Source organism: Hypomesus nipponensis, chromosome 11 (genome assembly GCF_054491055.1).
Source record: "Hypomesus nipponensis isolate SF chromosome 11, ASM5449105v1, whole genome shotgun sequence".
In the NCBI taxonomy this organism is placed as follows: Eukaryota; Metazoa; Chordata; class Actinopteri; order Osmeriformes; family Osmeridae; genus Hypomesus; species Hypomesus nipponensis.
Genome location: NC_140371.1, coordinates 14,167,093 through 14,189,648, shown reverse-complemented (window position 1 = coordinate 14,189,648; position 22,556 = coordinate 14,167,093). Strand labels below are relative to the sequence as shown.

Here is a 22,556-nt window from a genome sequence, read left to right as displayed (position 1 = left end):
TAACTGTAGGTCCATTATAACGTTTGTTACGAGCCATGCTATCAATATGAAGTGTAGTAATAACTCATATCCCCCGCCTTCCCTCCCTCTCTCTCCCTCTCTGCTTCTTCCCGTTCTCTTCGTCTTGGAATCACCTGACAGTAAGATACCCCCACACCAACACTTTCCTTTTCGGGCTACCGGGAATGCATGACGTAATTTGGGAGCAGCTCTTGCTTGTGCTAGCAGTAGGGTAGTGTGGAGAGTAGAGTATGCTGTGTGTGTGTTTATGTGTATGTGTGCGTGTGTGTTATAAAGGAGTCAGAACGAACCAATACGCAGCTGCTGATTGGCTGGAGGACGGTGATTCCTCCTGTCACGATTTTGGTCGCTCGCAGGCTAGTGCACACCGTTCAGCGGTAGAGTCGTGCAGTACACCGTCCCCCAGGGTGACGCATGAAGGGCTCTACCAGTGGTGGGACCGAGGATCTGGATAGCCGCTTTCGTTGGTGAGAGAGTGGGTACAGCAGAACAGCGCAGTGTGCTGGAGCGACCAGCCGCCTTTCATCTGTAGGGCTGCGGTAGAACTCGTTCATCATGCCGGTGTTTCACACCAAGACAATCGAGAGTATTCTCGAGCCGGTGGCGCAGCAGATCTCCCACCTGGTCATCATGCACGAAGAGGGAGAGGTGGACGGTAAAGCCATCCCGGATTTAACGACCCCGGTGGCGGTGGTGCAAGCGGCAGTTAGCAACCTTGTGCGGGTGAGTCCCCTGTTTGCCATCTCCTTCACCATTTGGAACATTATCTCTGTCTCTCTCTCTCTCTCTCTCTCTCTCTCTCTCTCTCTCTCTCTCTCTCTCTCTCTCTCTCTTACACACCACACACACACGCACACGCACACACACACACACACACACACACACACACACACACACTCTCTCTCCCCGTTCTAAACAATGACAACAATGTATCAAACTTGCCCTGGCTATCGAATGGGCGCTGAACTGAAAAAAGTTTGTGGGGCGGAATAAACGAATCCTGGTGAAATAAACAGAGCAAGCCTATGTCGCGCAAGACACTCTGTCCTTGAACCTAGAGGCAAAGAGAGCTGTCATCTATCAATGAGGAGGAGAAGGTGCTTGTGCAATGCCCTGTAATGTGCCCCCAACTGCTCACAAAATTAAGGTGTGAATTTGTTTTTGGCTTGTTGCTATAGTTCAAAGTCCTTCTCAAATCCTTATGGAGACTTTAGCCTTCAAAGTCTGCATGATATATTTCCACCTGCCCCACCCTCCCAGCCCTCTACTACACGACACCTAACCTCAGTTTTCTCCCTATCTTCTTCCAGTCCTGCATACCCAACGATTGGTATGTCTTCACCTTGTCAGTCATCTCCAATTCCGTATCTTAATTGATTGGGCACTTGAGTTTTTTTTTATGAGCACAACTTCATTATCTGGGATATATCAGAGCTTGGCTTGACCTGCTGTAACCTGCGGTCTGAATACCAGACAGAGGAAGTGGCATCGGCCGGGCAGACCAGGGGGAGACAGATGGGACTCAATGGGTTCTAACTGTGGGCAGATCAATGCAGGACAGACCATTATCACTGCTCCAGGGTCATTATTATTGACACATGGGCGAACTGGGTCTCACACTTTGTCGAACATCAGGACTGAGCTTGCATCAGCCACCAGTGGTGGAGTAGCAGGAGAGAAGGACAAGTGGAAGGGCAAAACATTTTTAAGGGTAGAAAGGAGAAAAAGGACAAAAGGATAGATTGAAAATGAGACGATGGGAAAGAGAAAGGATGGAATGGAGAATCGGTGATTTAAGAGCAGAAAAAGGATAGAAATGAGAACAGGAGGGAGGAAGGAACAGAGGGATCGGCAGCCTTGGTCCAAGTACAGCAAATTCGAAAATAAAACATGTCTCTCAATGAATGAACTCCATTGAAAGGCTTCTTAGTCCTGAACTAGAATTACTGGTGCTTCTGGGAAACTGGCCACTGGTATTCAATAAGACTGGGTCAGAAATGAGCCAAGGGCTGTTTGGCCCTAGACTAACTATGAAGAGTCCTTCCAGTGGGGTCCCTCCCTAAGTCTGGTTTCTCTGATGCTCTGTTGCCACTGGATACTTCTCCCCTATGAAGCATACCTTTAATCTCCTCTCTCTCCCCCACCCCCATCTCCCTCTTTCTCCTCTCTCTCTCTCTCTCTCTCTCTCTCTCTCTTTTATCTTTCCTTTTTTTCTATCTGTCTATCTCTGTGTCTCCCTGATTTGTCATTGTACTTTTGTATGTGTGTTTTGGAGCGGGCGGATGGTGGATCCGTGCAGAAAGAGACACTCTTCCGAGAGGGTTAATGCTGGCCCTCGGGCAGGCAAGTGGACAGACACGCAGACAGACCTGCGGGGAGACAGACAGGGAGACAGCCAGGGAGGCAGGGAGACCGGGAGAGGAACAGGCATCTGTGGAAGAGAGATGGAGGACTTTGGGACCCGGGAGTTAGACGTTAAACATTTCATGTGGGGCACGGAGAGAAGTGAGAGAAGCTGGAGATGTGAGAGGGACGAGAAAGGGATGAAGGAAAGAGAGAGGCGGTTCTTAGGAGAAGGAGGAGGAGTGGAGGATGACAGGAGAAGACGTATACAAGAAGACGTCAAAATGGTGGGAGTGGTTCCATGTTTAACGGATCTCTGTTTTCCCAGTGCAGTTGTGTCATATTGACTGTGATCTCCAAGCAGTGTGAGAGAGAGAGAGAGAGAGAGAGAGAGAGAGAGAGAGAGAGAGAGAGAGAGTCAGAAACAGACTCACTCATGGACGGTGTGACAGCATTACAGCACACCGATACTGTTACACTGTTAACCCCAACCGGGGAGGACTGAACGTTAAGACCCTTTAAAAGAACCACGTCATTGAGCCCCCCAACGCACGCACCATATTTTGAAACTGACACACACATACTCTACATTTGTCTCCTAAACGGTCCCAACCTGTCTGTTTAGGCAGTAAATGGAGAGTACATTCATCCAGGTAATGTGCCACTTTAGCTGCAGTTCAAAAACAGCAGGAAAGTCCTTCCCCAGGCACCTGTCCTGTCCCTTCTTTAACCACACATCTGCTGCTGCAGGTGGGTGTCTGTATGGATGTCTGAAGTCAACATGGACCCCAACTATGTGGGGGAGGGGAGGAAGGATAGAGGGAAAGGGAGGAATAAATAGATTTACTGGTTGGGGAAGTAACACACTCGCAGAGGGCAAGCAGAGAAAGTGGGAGAAGAGAACGAGGTTGAAGAAAAGCAGGAAGGAGAGAGGGTGAGAGGATCGGAATCCAAGTGGAGCGGGAGAGTTACTTGGGCGAGGAGGAAGAGAGAGAGGGATGAAGAGAAAAGAGAGAGAAATGAGAGAGAGAGATCTGAGTAGTATGCTTTGCAACAGGGGCTCCCTGCTGAGTTGGGAAAGTCTGGCGTCAGTGTCTTTGAGTGAGACTATCCTCAGATCACATACACCACAAACACACAAACACACACACACAAACACACACACACACACACACACACACACACACACACTCACACACAGCTATCTTGGGTCTTTAGGACTATTTACAGGGTGTTCAGACAACTCTCACTTGCCCCACCCAGTCTGTCTGTCTGTCTGTCTGTCTGACTGTTTGTCAGTAAGTCTGTCATCTGGTAATCTAACCCTGTACTTGACCCTTAAGTAGCCCTGACACCACCAGACACATTTATTTCCTGTAAGAGTAAAAGGAAGAGTGACACATGGACAGAAAGATAGACAGTGAAATAGAAAGACCCGTTCGTTTGGTTGTCACGGCGTCATGTGATCCAGAGAAGACCTGGTCTAATGGGTGAACTCCTCTGATATGATCATGTAGCCTGAATATCTTTCCTATCACACACCCTCTGCTTGTCTTTCCCTTCCTCTCTACTTTGCTCAATGTCTCTGATCTGTGATCTAATAGCTGGCTCGCTGTAAACCTCTTAACTCTCCATTAATTATGTATTGAACATTAGTTGTGAGCACTGACTGCCATTACTTAAGTCCTGAGGCATGGTACAGTTACTCTTAAAAAATATCCTTATTCCTCCCTTGATCACTGATCTTACATGACTTCATCATTGGCAAACTCATAGACACGCACAAACACACACCCACTCATTCTTCAATTGGCTAGTATTTAGTAGAAATCCCAGATAGGTATGAAAATGATCGGTCATCTTTACAGATGGTTTGTAGAGTGCCCTGAATTCACAATTTGTTCATTCATTCATTCATTCATTCATTCTCCCATGTATTTATTCATTCATTCATGCAATGATTCAGTCTCTGCATTGTTTTACGAAGACTGTTCTCTGGGCTCTTGTGGCCAAGTTTGATTTGAGCGTGGAAGGATGTTGTACAGGAGCATAATGATGTTCCTTATCTGAGGCCGAGATAGCATGACGTTCAGCATGCTTCCTCTCAGGCTCTCTGGAGCGGAAAACCTATTAACTGACTTTCACAGACACTGGAAACAAAGACTGATGCTCTAGCCTCTGTAATTGCATTTGGTGTGTGTGTGTGATGTGTGTGTTTGTATCTGTGTGTGTGTGTTTGATGTGTGGGCCATGTGTTTTTAAGAGATAACCAGCTCCATCACTATGGTGATATGAACAGTCTCCACTGAAGGACAGAGCAAGGTCACCCAAAGTGTGTGTGTGTTTAAATGCTGAAGCGTTGTAGTTTGTAGTTCTCCTGTATGATGCAAGGGCATTGCCTTTGTCGTTCCTCCAGGACACAGACTAATCGAATCTCATAAAACAATGGCTGCTATTGATGTTTCAATTGAGATCATTGAGTCTCCAAATGAGCTAATATTAACCTGTTATGTGCAGTACTTCAAATCAAAAACACGGTCCGCACACACGTTTACCACCGTTTATTTCGAGTTTGGGTGTGAGACTGTTCATACCGTATGTTGTGTGTGTTTGTGTCTATTTGTGGAGCTTGTGTCTATGTGGGTTGGTGTCTCACTGTGGATTTGTGATGAACAGCAGTGTTTATCAGACCTTCAGTAAGAGTACCCCCGTGTGTTTGGCTGGATCCCAGGACCAGGCCAGTCTGCTGGGCAGACAAGACTAGAGTAGCCCCCTGGACAGAGAAAAATGGGCTCTTTGTCTTGGGTGTTCAGACTAGCCACACAACCATACAGAGATCAGTCTGTCTCTTCTTTCCCTGGCTTCTGTGATTGGACCTAAAGGGCCTTTTGCCCTACACCACTATCACCGTGATGGCCTGAGTCCACAGCAAATCAGCACCCAGAACTCTGTTCCTAACTGTAACACTTCAAGTTTCCTTTAGCTGATCACTTCCATTCGAGGTTGAACCGAAGGAAGTGATTTCAAACACTTTGTTTGAAAAGTTTTTTCTCTATGTGGATTTGTGACTGGCGCTGGTTTTTAGATGAGGCTGAGGACAGTGTTCCCAGATGGGTGATTTACAAACAGACACACACACACATACACACACATTGATTCAGTATATTTACTTCCCCTTCTCTTCTACTCTTCTGTGTGTATGTGTGTCCTGTAGGTGGGGAAGGAGACTGTTCAGACCACAGAGGACCAGGTGATGAAGAGGGACATGCCTTCAGCGTTCATCAAGTAAGTCCCACTGTGAGAAAGGTTGAAACCTGTTGGGCTGTGTCTGAATCTTCTGTAACGGCATCCTTGATGGTCATGTGAGTGGAAGCACATGCCTCAATACCAATGTTTCTTGATCAGATCAGACAATTGTTCAAAGAATGGACCAAGGAAGGAGGGAACCAAGAAAGGAAGGAAGGAAGGAAGGAAGGAAGGAAGGAAAGAAAGAAAGAAGAAAGGAAGGAAGGAAGGAAGGAAGGAAGGAAAAAGGAAGGAAGGAAGGAAGGAAGGAAGGAAAAAGGAAGGAAGGAAGGAAGGAAGGAAGGAAGGAAGGAAGGAAGGAAGGAAGGAAGGAAGGAAGGAAGAAAGAAGGAAGGAATGAAGGAAGGGCTGTGGGCCGGGCCCTGCTGGCTCTTCAGCATCCTGACAGATGAACTACTTTGTTGTTGACTGCGTGGGTCCAAACAGCTGACTCTGGATCTGCCAGTGAGCTGTTACTCAGCAGTCCTCGGTCTCAGCACTAACGCTGTGTGTGTGTGTTGTCAGGAGGTCAAGGAAGGCCATTTGTTATCACTATTGCAACCACTTTCTCACGTCCTCTTTTTTTCAATCCCATTTTTCCTCTCTGCACACTTTCTCCTTCTCGCCCTCCCTCATTCCTGGTGACTGTGGCAGAAGGGGTTGTCTCTGTAAAAGATACACACTTCCATGCTAAAGCACACACACATACGCACGCACACACCACGTACACACACACACACGCATCATAAATCTCACACACAGGGCTTAGGAAGGGGGCATGTGGGAATGTGAACCCTGCTAAATATAGATCCCTCCGCGGCCATCGATACCCTGACCAATGGGGGTCACGCAGGGGAGGGGCTATTTCTCCCCAGACAGGCGTTAATAACACCACTCTTAATATGCATCACCCCCCCCGGGGGGCCATCACTAATCTGCAAATCATCTGCCATTAGACACAAAGTGTCACCTGCTACACAGAAATATAAATCCAACCAGCGGTGCTCCCGCACCCCCAACCTCAGATCAGTGGAAGAGGGATGCTCTAATGATAAACCCCGGAAGAGTGTCATCTAAACAGGGCCAGTGGACAGACGAGTGCCCCGTTCCTCAGATGGGAAAGTGGCCTTCTGAGGGTTGCTACTGCATACGAGGGCCGCTTCTCAGTGGGGTAGACAAGGTTTGGCCAGATCAGGTTTGACCATTCCTGCTCTAAGACACAGGTTCTGTGTTCTAAGGGTGGAGAACGCGTGTTCGAAGCTGGTCCAGGCTGCCCAGATGTTGAAGGCAGACCCGTACTCTGTTCCGGCGCGGGATTACCTCATCGATGGGTCCAGAGGAATCCTGTCTGGGACCTCTGATCTCCTGCTCACCTTCGACGAAGCAGAGGTGTGACTCTGTGTGTTTGTGTGTGTGTGAGTGTGTGTGTGTGTGTGTTTGAATCTGGTTGTGTTCGCATGCATTCCCACACTGAAACACACCCAAGCATTCAGCAGCATTCAGGACAGCAGCTTTCAGGCTAACTCACTAACTGACTTACGAGGCTGTTGGTGACCTTCCCCTGATAAACAGAGGCAGTGTAAGTAGAATCACACTGAGCTGCTAAATACTGTCTGATCACCACACTGGCCCCCATTCCGATAGAGTGGCTTCCCTCAGTCACAAGACCTACATCACAAGACATACACACAAATAAACACACATAGACAGACACAGACATATATGTACACACACAACCTTCTGGGTTATGGTTGTAAAAGGAAGGGGGAAACCAAAAGCATGCACAAATGCACGAGAAACACTTAAAGGCTGTGAGACTTTGTTATCTACAGCGTCATTGTGCAGTGTGGTGTTGGTGTAGGTGCCTGCAATCGTGTGTGTGTGTGTTGTGTTCCAGGTCCGAAAGATCATCCGAGTGTGTAAGGGCATCTTGGAGTATCTGACAGTAGCGGAGGTGGTGGAAACCATGGAGGATTTGATCACCTACACCAAGAACCTGGGACCAGGTAACCTATCCTAGCCTTCATCACTCAGACCGGACCCCTGACTCAGAGAACGAGACTTGGGACCAGGTCACTTCTCCCAGCCCTGGCCCCTGACCCATTCACAGTAACCAAACCACCAGCCTTTAACTTTCAGCCCCTGCTTCATCCAAGCAGTCAGTTCTGTTGTAGTGGTCTAGAGAAAGAAGCATCAGAGACAGACTGTAGATAGCGTGTGTCTGGATCTAGGAGGCACCTCAACAGAACTGTCGTCACTGAAGATCACAGTGCAGTAGCTGCTTCAGACACGTAGGGTGATGATGACATCCCAAAGGATTAATGCTTTAAATGTTCCGGGATAAACCCTCCTACAATTGTTTTACCTTTTACAGATAACATGGGCTACAAAATGTATATTTGATTATGTATATGATTATGAGAGAAGCTGTCTATTTGGCCCAGAGTAAAGAGCTGTAGACAACAGATATTCATTTGGATTGGTTGGTCCCCAACCTCTGATTATTGGTTGGCAAAGTTTCTCCCAGCATTTTGATAGATTGCTGTCCTTTTCAGGGATGACAAAGATGTCAAAGATGATTGAGGAGAGACAGCACGAGCTGACCCACCAGGAACACAGAATGATGCTGGTGTCATCCATGAACACCATCAAAGAGCTACTACCCGTCCTTATATCAGGTGTGTGTCTATCTTTGTGTGTGTGTGCCTGTATGTACGTGTGTATGTGTGTGTGTGCCTGTGTGTGTGTGTGCCTGTGTGTGTGTGTGTGTGTGCTTGTGTGTGTGTGTGCCTGTGTGTGTGTGTGTTATAGAAGCTGCAGCAGCAGGAGGTAGTACAGCCAACGGGCCTTCAATGGTTGTTATAGCAACCCTGATAATTACAGCCATTACTTCCTGGGCCTGTTAGACTTACACACACACGCACACACACACATACAATCACACACGCGCAAACCGCCCACCAGCTGCTGCTGTCTACTGTGGTGAACTGTTAGTACTGTACATGAAGTGCAGTGAACCACACACTATAACCCCCCCCCTCTCTCTCTCTCTCTCTCTCTCTCTCTCTCTCTCTCTCTCTCTCTCTCTCACTCTCTCTCTCTCTCCATCCGTGCAACACTGACAGTGTGCTTTGATGGTCAGACGTGTTTTTGAATCTAAAAGTCATTAAAAAGGCATTAAAAGTCAAACATGAAGAGACATGGTCCTGCATGCAGCCACGTACTGTGAGATGGTGTACGGCAACTCTGAAAGCTGTCTGTCTTTGACTGTGTGTGTGTGTGTGCGTGTTCAAGCTCAGTGTATGTACTGTACTGGATGTACCAAAGAGGTTCTATGGAAATGAACCCAATGCCACTGACATAAGACTTGACTTGATTTAGCTTCATGCAATGAATTTGATGTGCAATTTAACCAGTGGACCAGTCCTATACGTTCTAGAAGAGAGCCTAAACAAATGCATCTTTCACAAGGACTTCAAAAATCATTTTGTAGAAATGATATTAGAATGTGATCGTGCCCAATAGTAACCCACCTCTCCCTGCAGCCATAAAGATCTTTGTAGCGACCAAGAGTGGCGGCAATGCAGGCGTCGAAGAGGCTGAGAGGAACAGACGGTTCACGTTTGAGAAGATGAGCTCGGAGATCCAGGAGATCATACGCGTTCTGCAGCTCACCACCTGGGACGAAGACGCATGGGCCAACAAGGTGTGACACACTCTCTCTCTCTCTCTCTCTCTCTCTCTCTCTCTCTCTCTCTCTCTCTCTCTCTCTCTCTCTCTCTCTCTCTGTCTCTCTCTCTCTCTCTCTCTCCCGCTCAAATACCTCTGCCACCTCAATCATCTCCCCAGTCCTGGGTCTAGTATCCCTCACACCCTCACACCTGTCATCAAAGCCTTAACTTAAGTCCCTCATTCCCCCATTCCCCTCCTCCTCCTCCTCCTCCTCCTCCTCCTCCTCCTCCTCCTCCTCCTCCTCCTCCTCCTCCTCCCCCTCCTCCTCCTCCTCCTCCTCCTCCTCCTCCTCCTCCTCCTCCTCCTCTTCACCCCTCTCTCCTGTCTTCTCCTTCCATCCCTTCTCCCACTGCTCCTTTTCTCTCCTACTTCCCCTCCCCCTCCCTCATTTCCTCCCCTCCTCCTGCCTCCCTTCTCCTTCCCCTCCTCCCCCTTCTCCCACTCCCTCTCCTCCTCACACCACCTCTCCCTCTCCTCTCCTCTCCCCTCCTTCCTCCCCCCCCCCCACCATCAATATGTAATACAGCGCATCTGGTTGGCACCACAGTCCTGCTGACATGGAGGCTGTGTGTGCTTCCACTCTTCTGAGCAGCAGCCTTCAGTCTCTTTGATTCACACCCTTCTTTCGAACCTGGTATTTTAACTCTTGATTTCTCTTTTTCTGTTCTTTCTTTCTTTTTTGCCCTTCTCCGTTATTTTCCTCCTTGTAGAAGGTAAGCCTCTTCCTGCCCCCCCCCCCCCCCCCCCCTCTGTGCAACTCTGCGGCATGCGTGTCTGTCCTTTGATAGAGGCTGTTTGTCTTTTTGTCTAGTTTGGGTTAGCTACTGTGTCTGTAACCCAAAAGATGCTGCGTTCACCTCACCTCAATCATTGTTGTTTGTTCGTGAACTTGGCCAGTCTCTGTGCAAGATGACAGATATCTGTCCAAAACTGTTTCAATATAGTGAAACATGCAGTATACATAACAGATATTTTGGCTTTCCTATTTCTGCGTCAAAAGTTTACTTATCTGCTTGATTATATAATGGCTGTTTAACTTGTATAGCCTCTGTATCTCAAACTAATATACTAAAGGCTACCGTTCATGTATCTGTGAGATGTCCCACGGAACATCTCCAATGTGCCACTGATGAGGCAGAATGCACTCGATGTGAAAGTCCAGTCCCATTCCACTCACCACTCACCAGTCGCATTTTGACGAGGTCATTCCAGGCTGAGGTAGAATCTGTCTTACAATATAACCTGTAACTTGGAACCCTACATGTACTGTAACCTGTAACCCCACTTCACACAACTACACCAGCCAGGGGAGACAGAGAATGTGTGTGTGTGTGTTGACTGAGGTGTTTAGACTGCCCAGTGTGGGTCCGCGCTCTCTCACATCCTGCATAATGGATGAGAGTTGGTGAGACTTGCAGACATCCATTATACATGTCCATTATCGAACAGGTGCCTCTGAGAAGTCCATTATTCAATAAGGAGGAAGAGCTTTTCTCCCAGACCCCGAGTAATCAGATTGATTCTCTGTGATGTCCTTATGTTCTCCCTGTTTCTTTACCCCTCTCCCACCCTGTACCCTTTACACCACAGGCCTGAGCGAATCCTTAGCAATGCCCTCACAACTTTCAACATGACATGACATTGAGGAACAGTACATGGAGGGGAATCGGTATCGATAATCACACGATCCATGACTGAGCGGCACTTTGCGTGGATGTTTCTGTGTGGACTGGATGGTTCGTCTGTTGGTGGTAATGCTCTGCTGTCTGCCTGTCAGGATATGGAGGCCATGAAGAGATCTCTGGCTCTGATCGAGTCTAAGATGGCGCTGGCTAAAGGCTGGCTGAAAGACCCCCATGGACAGCCAGGTATACAGTCTAACACACACACACACACACACACACACACACACACACACACATGGACACAGTCTAGCACACACTCACTACCAGACCAATATGAGTCCTACAGTGACCTCGTCATGCACCTTTGTGTCTGTGTGTAGGAGAGGCCGGGGAGGGGGCCGTGCATGTGATCCTGGACGAGGCAGGGAAGGTGGGCGAGCTGTGTGCCGGGAGAGAGCGGAGGGACGTCCTGGGAACCACCAAGACCCTGGGACAGATGACCGATCAGGTGTCCGAGCTGCGGGCCAGGTAGAGTGGGGGTTTGCCTCGAGGCGTGTGCATGCGTGTCGGGGTGGCGACGTGAATCTCGCGTGCTGCGTCGAAAGACGTGACCCGCAGAACAGAGCGGGGGAAGTGTGTGCGTCCGCTGTGATGCGCGTTCTAATGTGTGTGTGTGTATGTGTGTGGTGTAGGGGGCAGGGTCCCTCCCCCCCGTGTGTCCAGCGAGCTGCTCAGTGTTCCCAGGGTCTGGACCTGCTGTTCGGGAAGGTGGATAGCGCCACTCGCAGGCTGGAGGCCTTAATCAACGCCAAGTCGGCCATCGCCCGGAGGCTCGATGCTGCACAGGTCAGAACACACACGCGCACACGTTGAAACACACACACACACATTGCCGTTATTTGACTGCAATCATATACACATCTGCTTCTGTGTGTGTGTCCTGCAGGTGTGGCTGGCAGACCCTAACGGGGGTCCTGAGGGGGAGGAGAACATCCGGGCGCTGCTGGCGGAGGCCAAGCGCATCGCTGACCTGTGCGAGGACCCCCGCGAGAGAGACGACATCCTGCGCTCCATCAGCGAGATCGCCGGACTCACCTCCAGACTGGTGGAGCTACGCAAGCAGTATGACACACACGCACGCACACTGGCTCACCACCAGAGTTCTGTGAAGGGGCCTGCTGTCTAGGGACAGATGGTTTGATGCAGGCTCTTAGATGAGGACCTATTAGGGTACTTTGGCTGAATAACATGATCAAATCCTCAGCACTGTTATCAAAAATGTATTCACGCAGCGAAACTCTACCCTTGGGTGTTTTAGATCTTGTGGGATAAAAGGTTTTATATGTATCCTTTTGTCATCCTCTGACTTTCTATCTCTCCCTTTTTTCTCCCTCCCTCCCTCCCTCCCTCCCTCCCTCCCTCCCTCCCTCCCTCCCTCCCTCCCTCCCTCCCTCCCTCCCTCCCTCCCTCCCTCCCTCCCTCCCTCCCTCCCTCCCTCCCTCCCTCCCTCCCTCCCTCCCTCCCTCCCTCCCTCCCTCCCTCCCTCCCTCCCTCCCTCCCTCCCTCCCTCCCTCCCTCCCTCCCTCCCTCCCTCCCTCCCTCCCTCCCTCAGGGGTAAGGGTGACAGTCCGGAGGCCCGTGCGTTGGCTAAGCAGATCGGTGCAGCGTTGCTGACCCTGCAGTCTAAGACCAACCGGGCCGTGGCCAACATGAGGCCTGCCAAGCCTGCCATTACCCTGGAGGGAAAGATGGAACAGGCCCTGCGCTGGGTCAACAACCCTGGAGTGGACGACCGAGGAGTGGGTGAGTAGGATGGGGAGGAAGGGGGGTTGGGGGAGAAGAGAGGAGAGCAGAGGATGGGAGAGGGGAGGGGAGAAGAGTGGGGAAGGGAGAGGAGAGGAGAGGGGAAATGAAGGGAGAAGGGAGGGGATGGGAGAAGGGATTGGAGAAGGAAAAGTAGACAAGGTGAGTACATCCAGTAAAAGTCTATCCAGGTCAGGTTGTATTTTGTGCATGCAGATGAGCTGGGCCATAGTGCAGGTCCCTGGAGAAGGCTCTGTCATCTGATGGTTTTACACCAAAATAAACCCAGTGACCATCGGGTCCTGTCATGCCAGCTTTTGTGAATGTTGGATGGCGTGTCAGCTTGTGGATAACACGTGTGTACGTGCTGGTGTGCGTGTGTTTGCGTGTGTCTGTTGGCTGGCAGTTGGACCATATTGAAAGATGTGAGTGGTGCGAGGCTATTTGTGGGTCCACGGGGAGACGGAGGATATCTCTTGTCCCAGCCGTGCCCTCCCTCTGAAACCACCGCACACTTAGACTCTGACCCGCGCGTACTCTCAGAGATGAGGATGACAGACAGCCATTACTGCAGCCACGTTCAGTGTCTTATGTCACATGCACACATACAAACCCCTCTCCCCCCCCCCCCACACCCCCCCCCCTCCCACACACGTGCACACGCATCCACATGTCCATGAACCGATGTGGGCATTCTGTGTATCTGCTCCCTGCTGAGAGTGTTTTGCTTCTCTCCAATGCTGTCTGATTGGAGCAGTGTGTGAGCGGCCCCAGAGCCACACAGGTAACGTCTTCTGATGCCTCCACTCCTGACCATTCCAACACCTCTCCCCCTCCCTCCCTCCCTCCCTCCCTCCCTCCCTCCCTCCCTCCCTCCCTCCCTCCCTCCCTCCCTCCCTCCCTCCCTCCCTCCCTCCCTCCCTCCCTCCCTCCCTCCCTCCCTCCCTCCCTCCCTCCCTCCCTCCCTCCCTCCCTCCCTCTCTCCACGTCTCTCCCCCTCTCTCCCCCTCTCTCTCACTCTCTCCACGTCTCTCCATCTCTTTCTGTCTGAATCAACGTCTTTTCTTTCTCTCTCTTTCCCCCCTAATCGATCTCGTTTTTTTGTCTCTGTCACTCTCCATTTCTGGCCCCCCCGCCGCCCCCCCTCCCCCTGACTTTCTGCATGTCAGTTCTAGTGAGTAACGTGCTGGTCTCAGCCAGCAGTTGAGGTAAAGTAGCTTGACCCCTGACTCCTGACCCCTGACCTCTGTCCCCTGTCCCCAGGTCAGGCAGCAATCAGGGGCATGGTCTCAGAGGGGCGGAGGCTAGCAGGGGGGCTTGTAGGGCCGTACCGCCAGGATCTGATTGGTCGCTGTGACCGCAACGAGGCGTTGATGACGTCGCTGGCTGACATGGCGGGACGGGGCGAGGCGGAAGCTCCTCACGCTCGAGCCACAGCTGCTCAGCTGCAGGACAGTCTGAAGGTAGAGCCCAACACACTACCACACACACACACACTCTACTACTACACACACACTCTCTACTACACACACACTACTACACGCACACATCTATTACTACACACACACTTTACTACTACATACACACTACTACACACACACACACTCTCTACTACACACACACATCTATTACTACACACACACTTTACTACTACATACACACTACCACACACACACACACACACACTCTACTACTATACACACACTCTCTACTACACACACACACACTCTACTATTATACACACACACTTTACTACTACATACACGCTACCACACACACACACACTCTCTACTACACACACACACACACACTCTCTACTACACACACACACACTCTACCTCATACATACACACAACTCCTGCACACGTACACAGTAATACAGACATACACGCCAGTACATAGGTACACACTACTACTCACATGCAATAATAGACGCACACACACACTACTACTGCTGCTATACACAGTGCCTCCCACTGTCTTACTCAATTAGCATCAAATGTGTGTCGTAATTTCAAGGCCATGATCTTCCTCTAGTGGTCAAACATGGTATTGCTTTTTGATCTGGATATTCATGCTTCACAGCATTACTGGAATGGGCTATTATGGATCCCTGTGTGCTTAAGTGTAATGCAGTATGGACTCTAGTCATCTTCTGTGTCAATCTGCAGGATTTAAAGGGGCGCATGCAGGAAGTGATGACACAGGAAGTGTCGGATGTGTTCAGTGACACCACCACCCCAATCAAGCTGCTGGCTGTGTCTGCCACTGCTCCCCCTGATGCCCCCAACAGGGAGGAGGTCAGTACTGCACCCTGAGCGGTAGAACCCAGTCAATCACTACGAGTCCATATCTGTGTATTATATGTGTTCTGTGATTGAGGAGTGGACGAGTATAATCGAAGCCTCGATGGGTCGGGCTAAAACACGTTGTGGGCTTGTGTGTTTGCCTGGGAGTCGTTAACAGGCGCGTGCCGGTGTTTGCAGGTGTTTGACGAGCGCGCGGGGAACTTTGAGGCTCACGCCGGGCGTCTGGGGGCCACGGCGGAGAAGGCGGCTGCCGTGGGATCAGCCAATAAGGGCACGGTGGAGGGAATCCACGCCGCTGTGAAACATGCCAGGGAACTCACACCACAGGTACGCCCCGGAGAGGGTGCCAGGGCTTTCCTGTTTGTGCGTGTCTGTCAGAAGAGTCCCTCCCACGCACCTCTTCTATCTGAACGCAGGTGACCTCGGCTGCCCGTATCCTGCTGAAGAACCCAGGTAACCAGGCAGCGTATGAACACTTTGACACCATGAAGAACCAGTGGATCGACAATGTGGAGAGACTCACGGGTAAAAAACGGACCTGGGGTCAGAATAAACACCGAATAAGCCAGCTTAGCGAACACAAGACGCACAAGAGAAGGGCATGATATCTTTCTTCTTTTGAAATGGATTTCAAAATGGATGGCTAGTTTGAGAATGAGAATCCTGTGTGTTTGTGTGTGTGTGTGTGTGTGTGTGATGTGTCTGTGTGTGTGTGGTGTGTGTCGACAGGTCTGGTAGATGAGGCTATTGACACCAAGTCTTTGCTGGATGCCTCTGAGGAGGCCATAAAGAAGGACATCGACAAATGCCGTGTTGCCATGGCCAACGTACAGCCCCAGATGCTTGTTGCCGGGGCGACCAGCATAGCCAGGCGAGCCAATCGGGTGCTGCTGGTGGCAAAGAGGGAAGTGGAGAACTCTGAGGACCCGCGATTCCGAGACGCTGTCAAACACGCCTCCGACGTTCTCTCACACACCATATCACCCATGGTGATGGATGCCAAGGCTGTGGCTGGGAACATACAGGACCCAGGTAAACACACACACAACCAATATATATAGTCCTCACACACACACTCACATACAGGACTCACACACACACACACACACACAAACATTCTCACATATCTGACTTCTGTTCCCTCTTGAATCTTTCACAGCTCTTCAGAAGGCCTTCCTAGACTCCTGTCTGAGGATCCTGGCATCGGTGGGGAAGGTGAGAGAAGCCTTCCAGCCCCAGGAGCTTGACTTCCCCCCTCCACCCCCAGACCTAGACCAGCTGCATGTAAGTACACACACACACACACACACACACACACACACACACACACAAAGACTCTCCCTCTCTCTCTCTCTCTCTCTCTCTCTCTCTCTCTCTCTCTCTCTCTCTCTCTCTCTCTCTCTCTCTCTCCCCCTCTCTCTCTCTGTTGCCTACTCCCTCTACCTCTTCTCTTGGTCTGCCTCCTCTTACTCAGCACACTTCCCATACTCGTTCCGGATAACCTTGCAGATGTTCACGCTGATCATGAAGGCTGACACAGTCCGTCTGTGTGTGTGTGTGGGTGTTTGTGTGTCGGCCCCTCCCAGGTGAGTGATGAGCAGGCACCCCCCAAGCCCCCCTTGCCCGAGGGAGAGGTGCCCCCCCCGCGCCCCCCGCCCCCAGAAGAGAGGGACGAGGAGTTCCCCGAGCAGAAGGCCGGGGAGATGGTCAGCGAGCCCATGATGGTGGCTGCTAGGCAACTACACGACGAGGCTCGCAAGTGGTCAAGCAAAGTCAGTGAAACCTCACACACACACACACACACACACGCACGTGCTGTAGTCCTGTGGACAGAGCGGTCAGTTAGTGTGTAAACAGATGCAGAGAAAAACTGCAGAGCAGTGGTTTGTAATGGGAGTGGACGGGACATGACATACACATCGATTTATCTGGCAGGATCCAGGCTCAAGATCCAGAAGCTTGGAGAACTGTTGGCGGCGTAAGCCCCAGAAGGGGTCGTAGGCGATGATGATGAATCTTCATAGTGCCAGTGCAGATTTTAGAGACGTACAATGAGGATCAGAGTGTTCCTTGATGTCCTGTGGGTGCAATGGCTTGATCCCGAAATACACCGCTGTTATTTTCTCATAAGACTGTGTGTGTCTCTGAAATGTGGAGATCTGTGTCTTGATTCCAATTTCAGAGGAGAACTGGAAACTGTCATCGACTGGAGGAGAGTCTGCATGCAGGGTCGCTACTCTATACACACACAAACATAAACACACACACACGCACACACACACACAGACCCTCAGGGGGGTTCTGCCTGTGGAGGCTATCTAATGAAGCCCTTAGCCTTTCCTGCTACAAGAGAAATGCCACCCACCTCCCGTCGTGGAGAGAGTCAGAGCAGAGTCAACCGAATCACTCTTCACGTTCTTCTGTCTGTTTTCGCGGAGCGGTGGTGTGTGGTTCTAATGCTAAGCTGGCCCTCCTCTACAGTAGGGGACTGCCAGGTCTTTATGTACAGGGTGGATCACTTGTCTTATCAGTGAGGACGTTCTGCCCTTCTTTATCACTAAGTCTTCTTATCACATCTTTAGATATTTTATAGAGAAGCTCGGACGGAGACTGGTCTTACCCAACTACAGTGCTCCTCCCTGTTCCTATGTAGTCTTGAACAGTATTATCTATGGGAACAAAGGCTGCAAGAAAAATAGGCCACATGACTCTACAGTGGCTTCAACTAAACCTGAACTCGAAACCACTAAAACTCCCAGCAGGCTGTTAGGTGTAACTGTTGCCTCTCTCTTTCTGGAAGTCGGGTTTAGTGTTGGCATTGGAGCATAGTTCAGAATGGTCTTACGTCTATGCTGGCTGTTTCGCCTCCACCGTACCTTGAAAAGCCTCCATCTCCTTTCCTCGCTATTACTGTATAGCATGAGAATGTCTTCATCAACCCTCCTCCTCGTCCTCCACCCTTGCACAACTATCCTCCACCTCCTCCACCACCATTGTAGAACTATCCTCCACCTCCTTCTCTTTTGCTAGATTTTCTCTCTACCTCTGTCCCTTCCTCCAGATCCTCTCTCAGTGAACTATATCTTTACCTTTCTTCATGCTTCCCTCCCTCCCTCCCCATCCATCCACCCACCCTTCCCTGTCTCCCCCCATCCCTTCCTTCCTACTCCCTCCCCATCCCACCTCCATCCCCCCATCCCTTCCCCCCTGCACTCCTCCCCCAGCCTGAGGATGAGGAGGCAGTGGAAGAGAGGGAGGTAGATGATGAAGATGAGTTTACTGACGGTGAGGATGACTATGAACCTGAGCTCCTGATGATGCCATCCAACCAGCCTGTCAATCAACCTATTCTGGCAGCCGCCCAATCTCTACATCAGGAGGCCCGCAAGTGGTCCAGCAAGGTCTGCACACACACACACACGCACACACACACAAACACACAAAAGCACCACATGGAGGCCCCTGTGTGGCACAGACACGCCCACTGGATTTAAGCCACACCCTGAGGGCTTTCGCAGCCAACCACTGGCTACCACATCCTGAATGCACCGTGGGAACTTTCAACTCTGCATCCGTTATTACCATGGAAACCTTCAACCAGCCATGGCTGCTGATGTGGTGGTTGTTGTTGCTGCTGCATCACAAGCAGATTCAAAGTTCACACATGCTGGGGTTGTGCTTAGATTGAGGATTGTTGGAATGGTGTTTGCTGCACCTAATGGATAAACTGGGACTGGCTTCACAAGTCCCTACCAGTCATGTTCACGTGATTGATTGGAGGAGAGTGTTTTAAAGAAGGACGAGCCAGTCACTCTGACAAGTGGTCGCTGCTGTCAATCACTCTGCCTCGGGCCAACCTGTGAAGCCAAGGATGACAGTTTCCCAAAGTGATGTCGTTTTTTCTAAGTCAGTTGGCCTGCCTGCTTGTGTGCCTGCTTCTATGACATGGTCACCAGCTGATCCTGAGCCTGCAGGATCATTTGATCAGCACAACCGAATCACATGCTAACACCTCACGGATGCTACTAAACTGCTAGCGTTGGCATCATGACAGCTAACTTCAGCTCACCTCTGCCGTGCGGGGCGGTGGGCTACAGCCCGAGGGTCTTGTGCCTCTGTTCCGCTCTCTGGAGGAGAACATGGAGCCAGGGTCTGGTCACTTTCACTAACCGCTCTTTCACTGCTTGCTGCCACAGTTGATGGTTAATCAAATGCTATAATACTTTGTGTGTTTCAATGTACACTACAGAAAATGTTTCAGCATTTGGATAACAGCGTTGTTAAACATGACCAGTTACTGATAATTACTTTTGAAGGAGGGCTATGTACACAATCATATGTGAAAAAGGGTTTGCTATAACAACGGCATGTGCTTCTTTCAACATCCCACTTAAACCATGACAGTGTGACCCCCCCTGACCTTTGACTTCTGTCCCCCGCTTCCTCTCTCTCTAGGGTAATGACATCATCGGGGCAGCCAAGCGGATGGCCCTGCTTATGGCGGAGATGTCTCGTCTGGTGCGTGGCGGCAGCGGTAACAAGCGGGCATTGATCCAGTGTGCCAAGGACATTGCCAAAGCCTCCGACGAGGTCACCCGACTGGCTAAAGAGGTGGCCAAGCAGTGTACCGACCGACGCATCAGAACCAACCTACTACAGGTGTGTAGAGTACACATACGTATACACTCAACGGAAAACGGGCGCACGATTTATTGACCAGAGCACAAACACACTGGATTTATAGTGATTGTGACTTGTGTTTGTGTTTCTTTCTGCAGGTGTGTGAGCGTATTCCCACCATTAGCACTCAGCTGAAGATTCTCTCCACTGTAAAAGCCACAATGTTGGGACGAACCAACATCAGCGAGGAGGAGTCAGAACAGGTATGGCACACACACACACACACACCAAACAAACACACACACACCAAACACACACACACACAGGACCACAGTATAGTCCCTCTCCTCCAAATGACCTACCTCAGAGATCTACATCTCTCACACGGGCCATTTTTCTTTGTACCTCTCCTCTCCTTCCCTCCGTCCCCTGCAGGCTACAGATATGCTGGTGCACAATGCTCAGAACCTGATGCAGTCTGTGAAGGAGACAGTGAGAGAAGCAGAGGCAGCGTCCATCAAGATACGTACAGACTCAGGCTGCACCCTGCGCTGGGTCCGAAAGACCCCCTGGTACCAGTAAACACACACCTGCTCGCAGAGATAACAGTACTGTGTACCAGATACACACACATGCAACCTTGATGTTGACCACACACACTTCCTGGTAGCACACAGACATGTAACTTTATGAACATACTGTATAGTACATACCCAGTACACTGAAAATGCCCACACACAGAACATTACAAAACAGGCAAAACCTGCAGGTGAACTCGACTCTGGTGTGTTAAGAACCCTAGGAACCCTAGCAGATACTGCTAGAAGCCCCTCTTCTCTGGGTCGAGTACAGCTTCGCTTCACAATATATCCCTTTATCTGTAACGGTAACATGTTAGGACAACCACAAAAGGTTTTTAATATATATTTTTTGGTATGTTGTGTTACAAAAGGTTTATCCAAAATCCCAGGTATATTTTTAGCATGAAATGTTTTTTCTATTTTCTTAAAAAAGCAAGTGATCTATGAACTGTCTCTCTGCCCCTCTCTTTATGACAGTACGAGCTTTTGACGTTTACTTTAGATTCTGTTTTACCAGTGGACTTTTTCTTATTGTCTAAATGTACATACTTTTTTGTCTTATTGCAAATGACATTCAGTTAAGGGTTGAACAGGCATGAGTGCCCCTGGCTGATGGTACACCAGTTCTCCCACTTCATGTTTACGTTGAGTGGCAACACTTTAACACATTTATTTGTGAGATCTGTTTTTGTGTGATATTATTTATCCAATAGGCTAACATCAGGTGATATTTTAACGGGTGCTTCCCAAGTGTGCTTCATGTTCTTTGACTGTAGTTTTATTTCAAGTATTACCATGTTGAACTATGCCAAAGGATTTGTTTGACCGTAAAGCATATTTACTCTCAACTTTAAAAGCACAAACTAAATGAAAGAAAATTCACGTGTTTATTTTTTGAGAAGTTGGGTCTACCATAATTTTCTAGTTTCAAAGATGATTGAATAAGTACCATGTTTCTGCAGTGTGATACCTAAGCTAGTTATTAGATGAAGCCCTTTTTTCTGTATGATCTGCGTAACAGTTGAACTGTTTTACTTTGATACTTTATCATGAATGATAGTCAAAGCCATTCTTGACAGACATGCACACAGCTGACCTATTGTTGCTCTACCAGCCTGTCAGTTTAAGGCCTGGGTCAGGCACTATTTGCAACAATCCCACAACAGCAAACTCTGAGGTAACTAACTCAAACACACCCTCAAATCATTTTAATTATGGCCAAAAAATCGTTTTTTGTGCATTTGACCCAGGTTCTGGCAGTTTAGTAGTACACAGTCACCTGGTGTTCTGAGGACAAGTGTGTGTGTTAGTAGGGGAGTGTTTTTTCACAAGACCCCGGTGGCTTGTCAATAATAATACGAAGAACGTTGTGTGAAACTGTTGGCATGAATAATGTCACAGTGCTATGGTATTTAGAACCTGTAAGGTGGGGCTCTGCTGAGCTGGGGGGTTTAAGTGAATGGAGCCACTGAGCATATACCCTGTTGTTTAATAATAATGACTAGTGATGAACAGACCTTTGTATGTCAGTGGTGATTCAATCCAAGACAACTATCAGATGTTTTCAGGCAGCAAGGGGCTGAGGTTTGTGTACTGTATTGTACTACATTGTGTACTGTAACTCATATCTCGCTGAACCCATCAGTATTACCCTCAGCCCTGGTGAATCCCAGAGACAAACATCATCTAGCATTTCATGTAGAACTCAGGGGTGGTCTTATACGTCTGAAATACTTTGATGTTAGAGGGAATTATTACTGAAGCATCTGCATGAGCCCAGGCTGGCCCTGTCAACCTAGGCTGGACAGTTTGGTGGTGAAGCGGTTATCTATGGGTGACATGGGGCGGGTCGAGTGTATGTACGTGTGTGTGAGCCATCTTCACTTGACAAACGATGTATTATTGAACTGTAGTATGAAGGCTGGCACTCTGTGTGCACAGTACTCGTCAAGTTAGCTGAACTAGTTAACGAGTCACCTATAGTTGTCTGTCCCATCACAGATACTGAATAGTAGCTTGATCCTTTCCAGTACTTTACTTCAGAAGACTGTAGAAATCCCTTGACTGAAGGACTGGTTAAGGGTTCCTATAGTGTTCTCTGACTGACTGACTGACTTGAGTGTTAGGGTTTGTATGTGTACACATTGTTCCACACTCTGAATGTATGTATGACTACTGCCCTGCCAACACAATCTGCTGTGCCTTGGAATAATAAAGTACAAAGCTAGTAACTCACT

At 49.5% G+C, this 22,556-nt stretch overlaps 1 protein-coding gene across 2 annotated transcripts; it reads left to right on the top strand.

Moving 5' to 3' along the window:
• The first annotated feature begins 294 nt into the window (after positions 1–294).
• On the top strand, positions 295–22,554 carry LOC146268244 (vinculin-like). Of its 2 annotated transcripts, XM_084708986.1 has the most exons (22): positions 298–744; positions 5,579–5,649; positions 6,888–7,038; positions 7,547–7,655; positions 8,205–8,327; positions 9,195–9,355; positions 11,159–11,249; positions 11,387–11,534; positions 11,699–11,852; positions 11,953–12,128; positions 12,619–12,809; positions 14,073–14,272; positions 14,981–15,109; positions 15,296–15,445; positions 15,535–15,643; positions 15,848–16,150; positions 16,278–16,402; positions 16,705–16,890; positions 18,343–18,519; positions 19,574–19,777; positions 19,897–20,001; positions 20,174–22,554. In XM_084708986.1, the coding sequence occupies exons 1-22, from the start codon at positions 577–579 to the stop codon at positions 20,318–20,320; spliced, it is 3,378 nt and encodes a 1,125-aa protein (XP_084565112.1). In that variant the 5' UTR covers positions 298–576; the 3' UTR covers positions 20,321–22,554. The 2 variants fall into 2 exon arrangements, with proteins under 2 accessions (XP_084565113.1, XP_084565112.1); XM_084708987.1 differs by lacking the exon at positions 18,343–18,519 and having other exon boundaries at positions 295–744.
• Positions 22,555–22,556: the final 2 nt, after the last annotated feature.

Excerpts from the sequence above, each read along its gene's own strand:
- LOC146268244 (XM_084708986.1), top strand. The coding sequence starts at position 577 with ATGCCGGTGTTTCACACCAAGACAATCGAGAGTATTCTCGAGCCGGTG. Across the intron at positions 7,656-8,204 it reads CACCAAGAACCTGGGACCAG|GGATGACAAAGATGTCAAAG; the intron begins GTAACCTATCCT and ends TGTCCTTTTCAG. Across the intron at positions 14,273-14,980 it reads AGCTGCAGGACAGTCTGAAG|GATTTAAAGGGGCGCATGCA; the intron begins GTAGAGCCCAAC and ends GTCAATCTGCAG.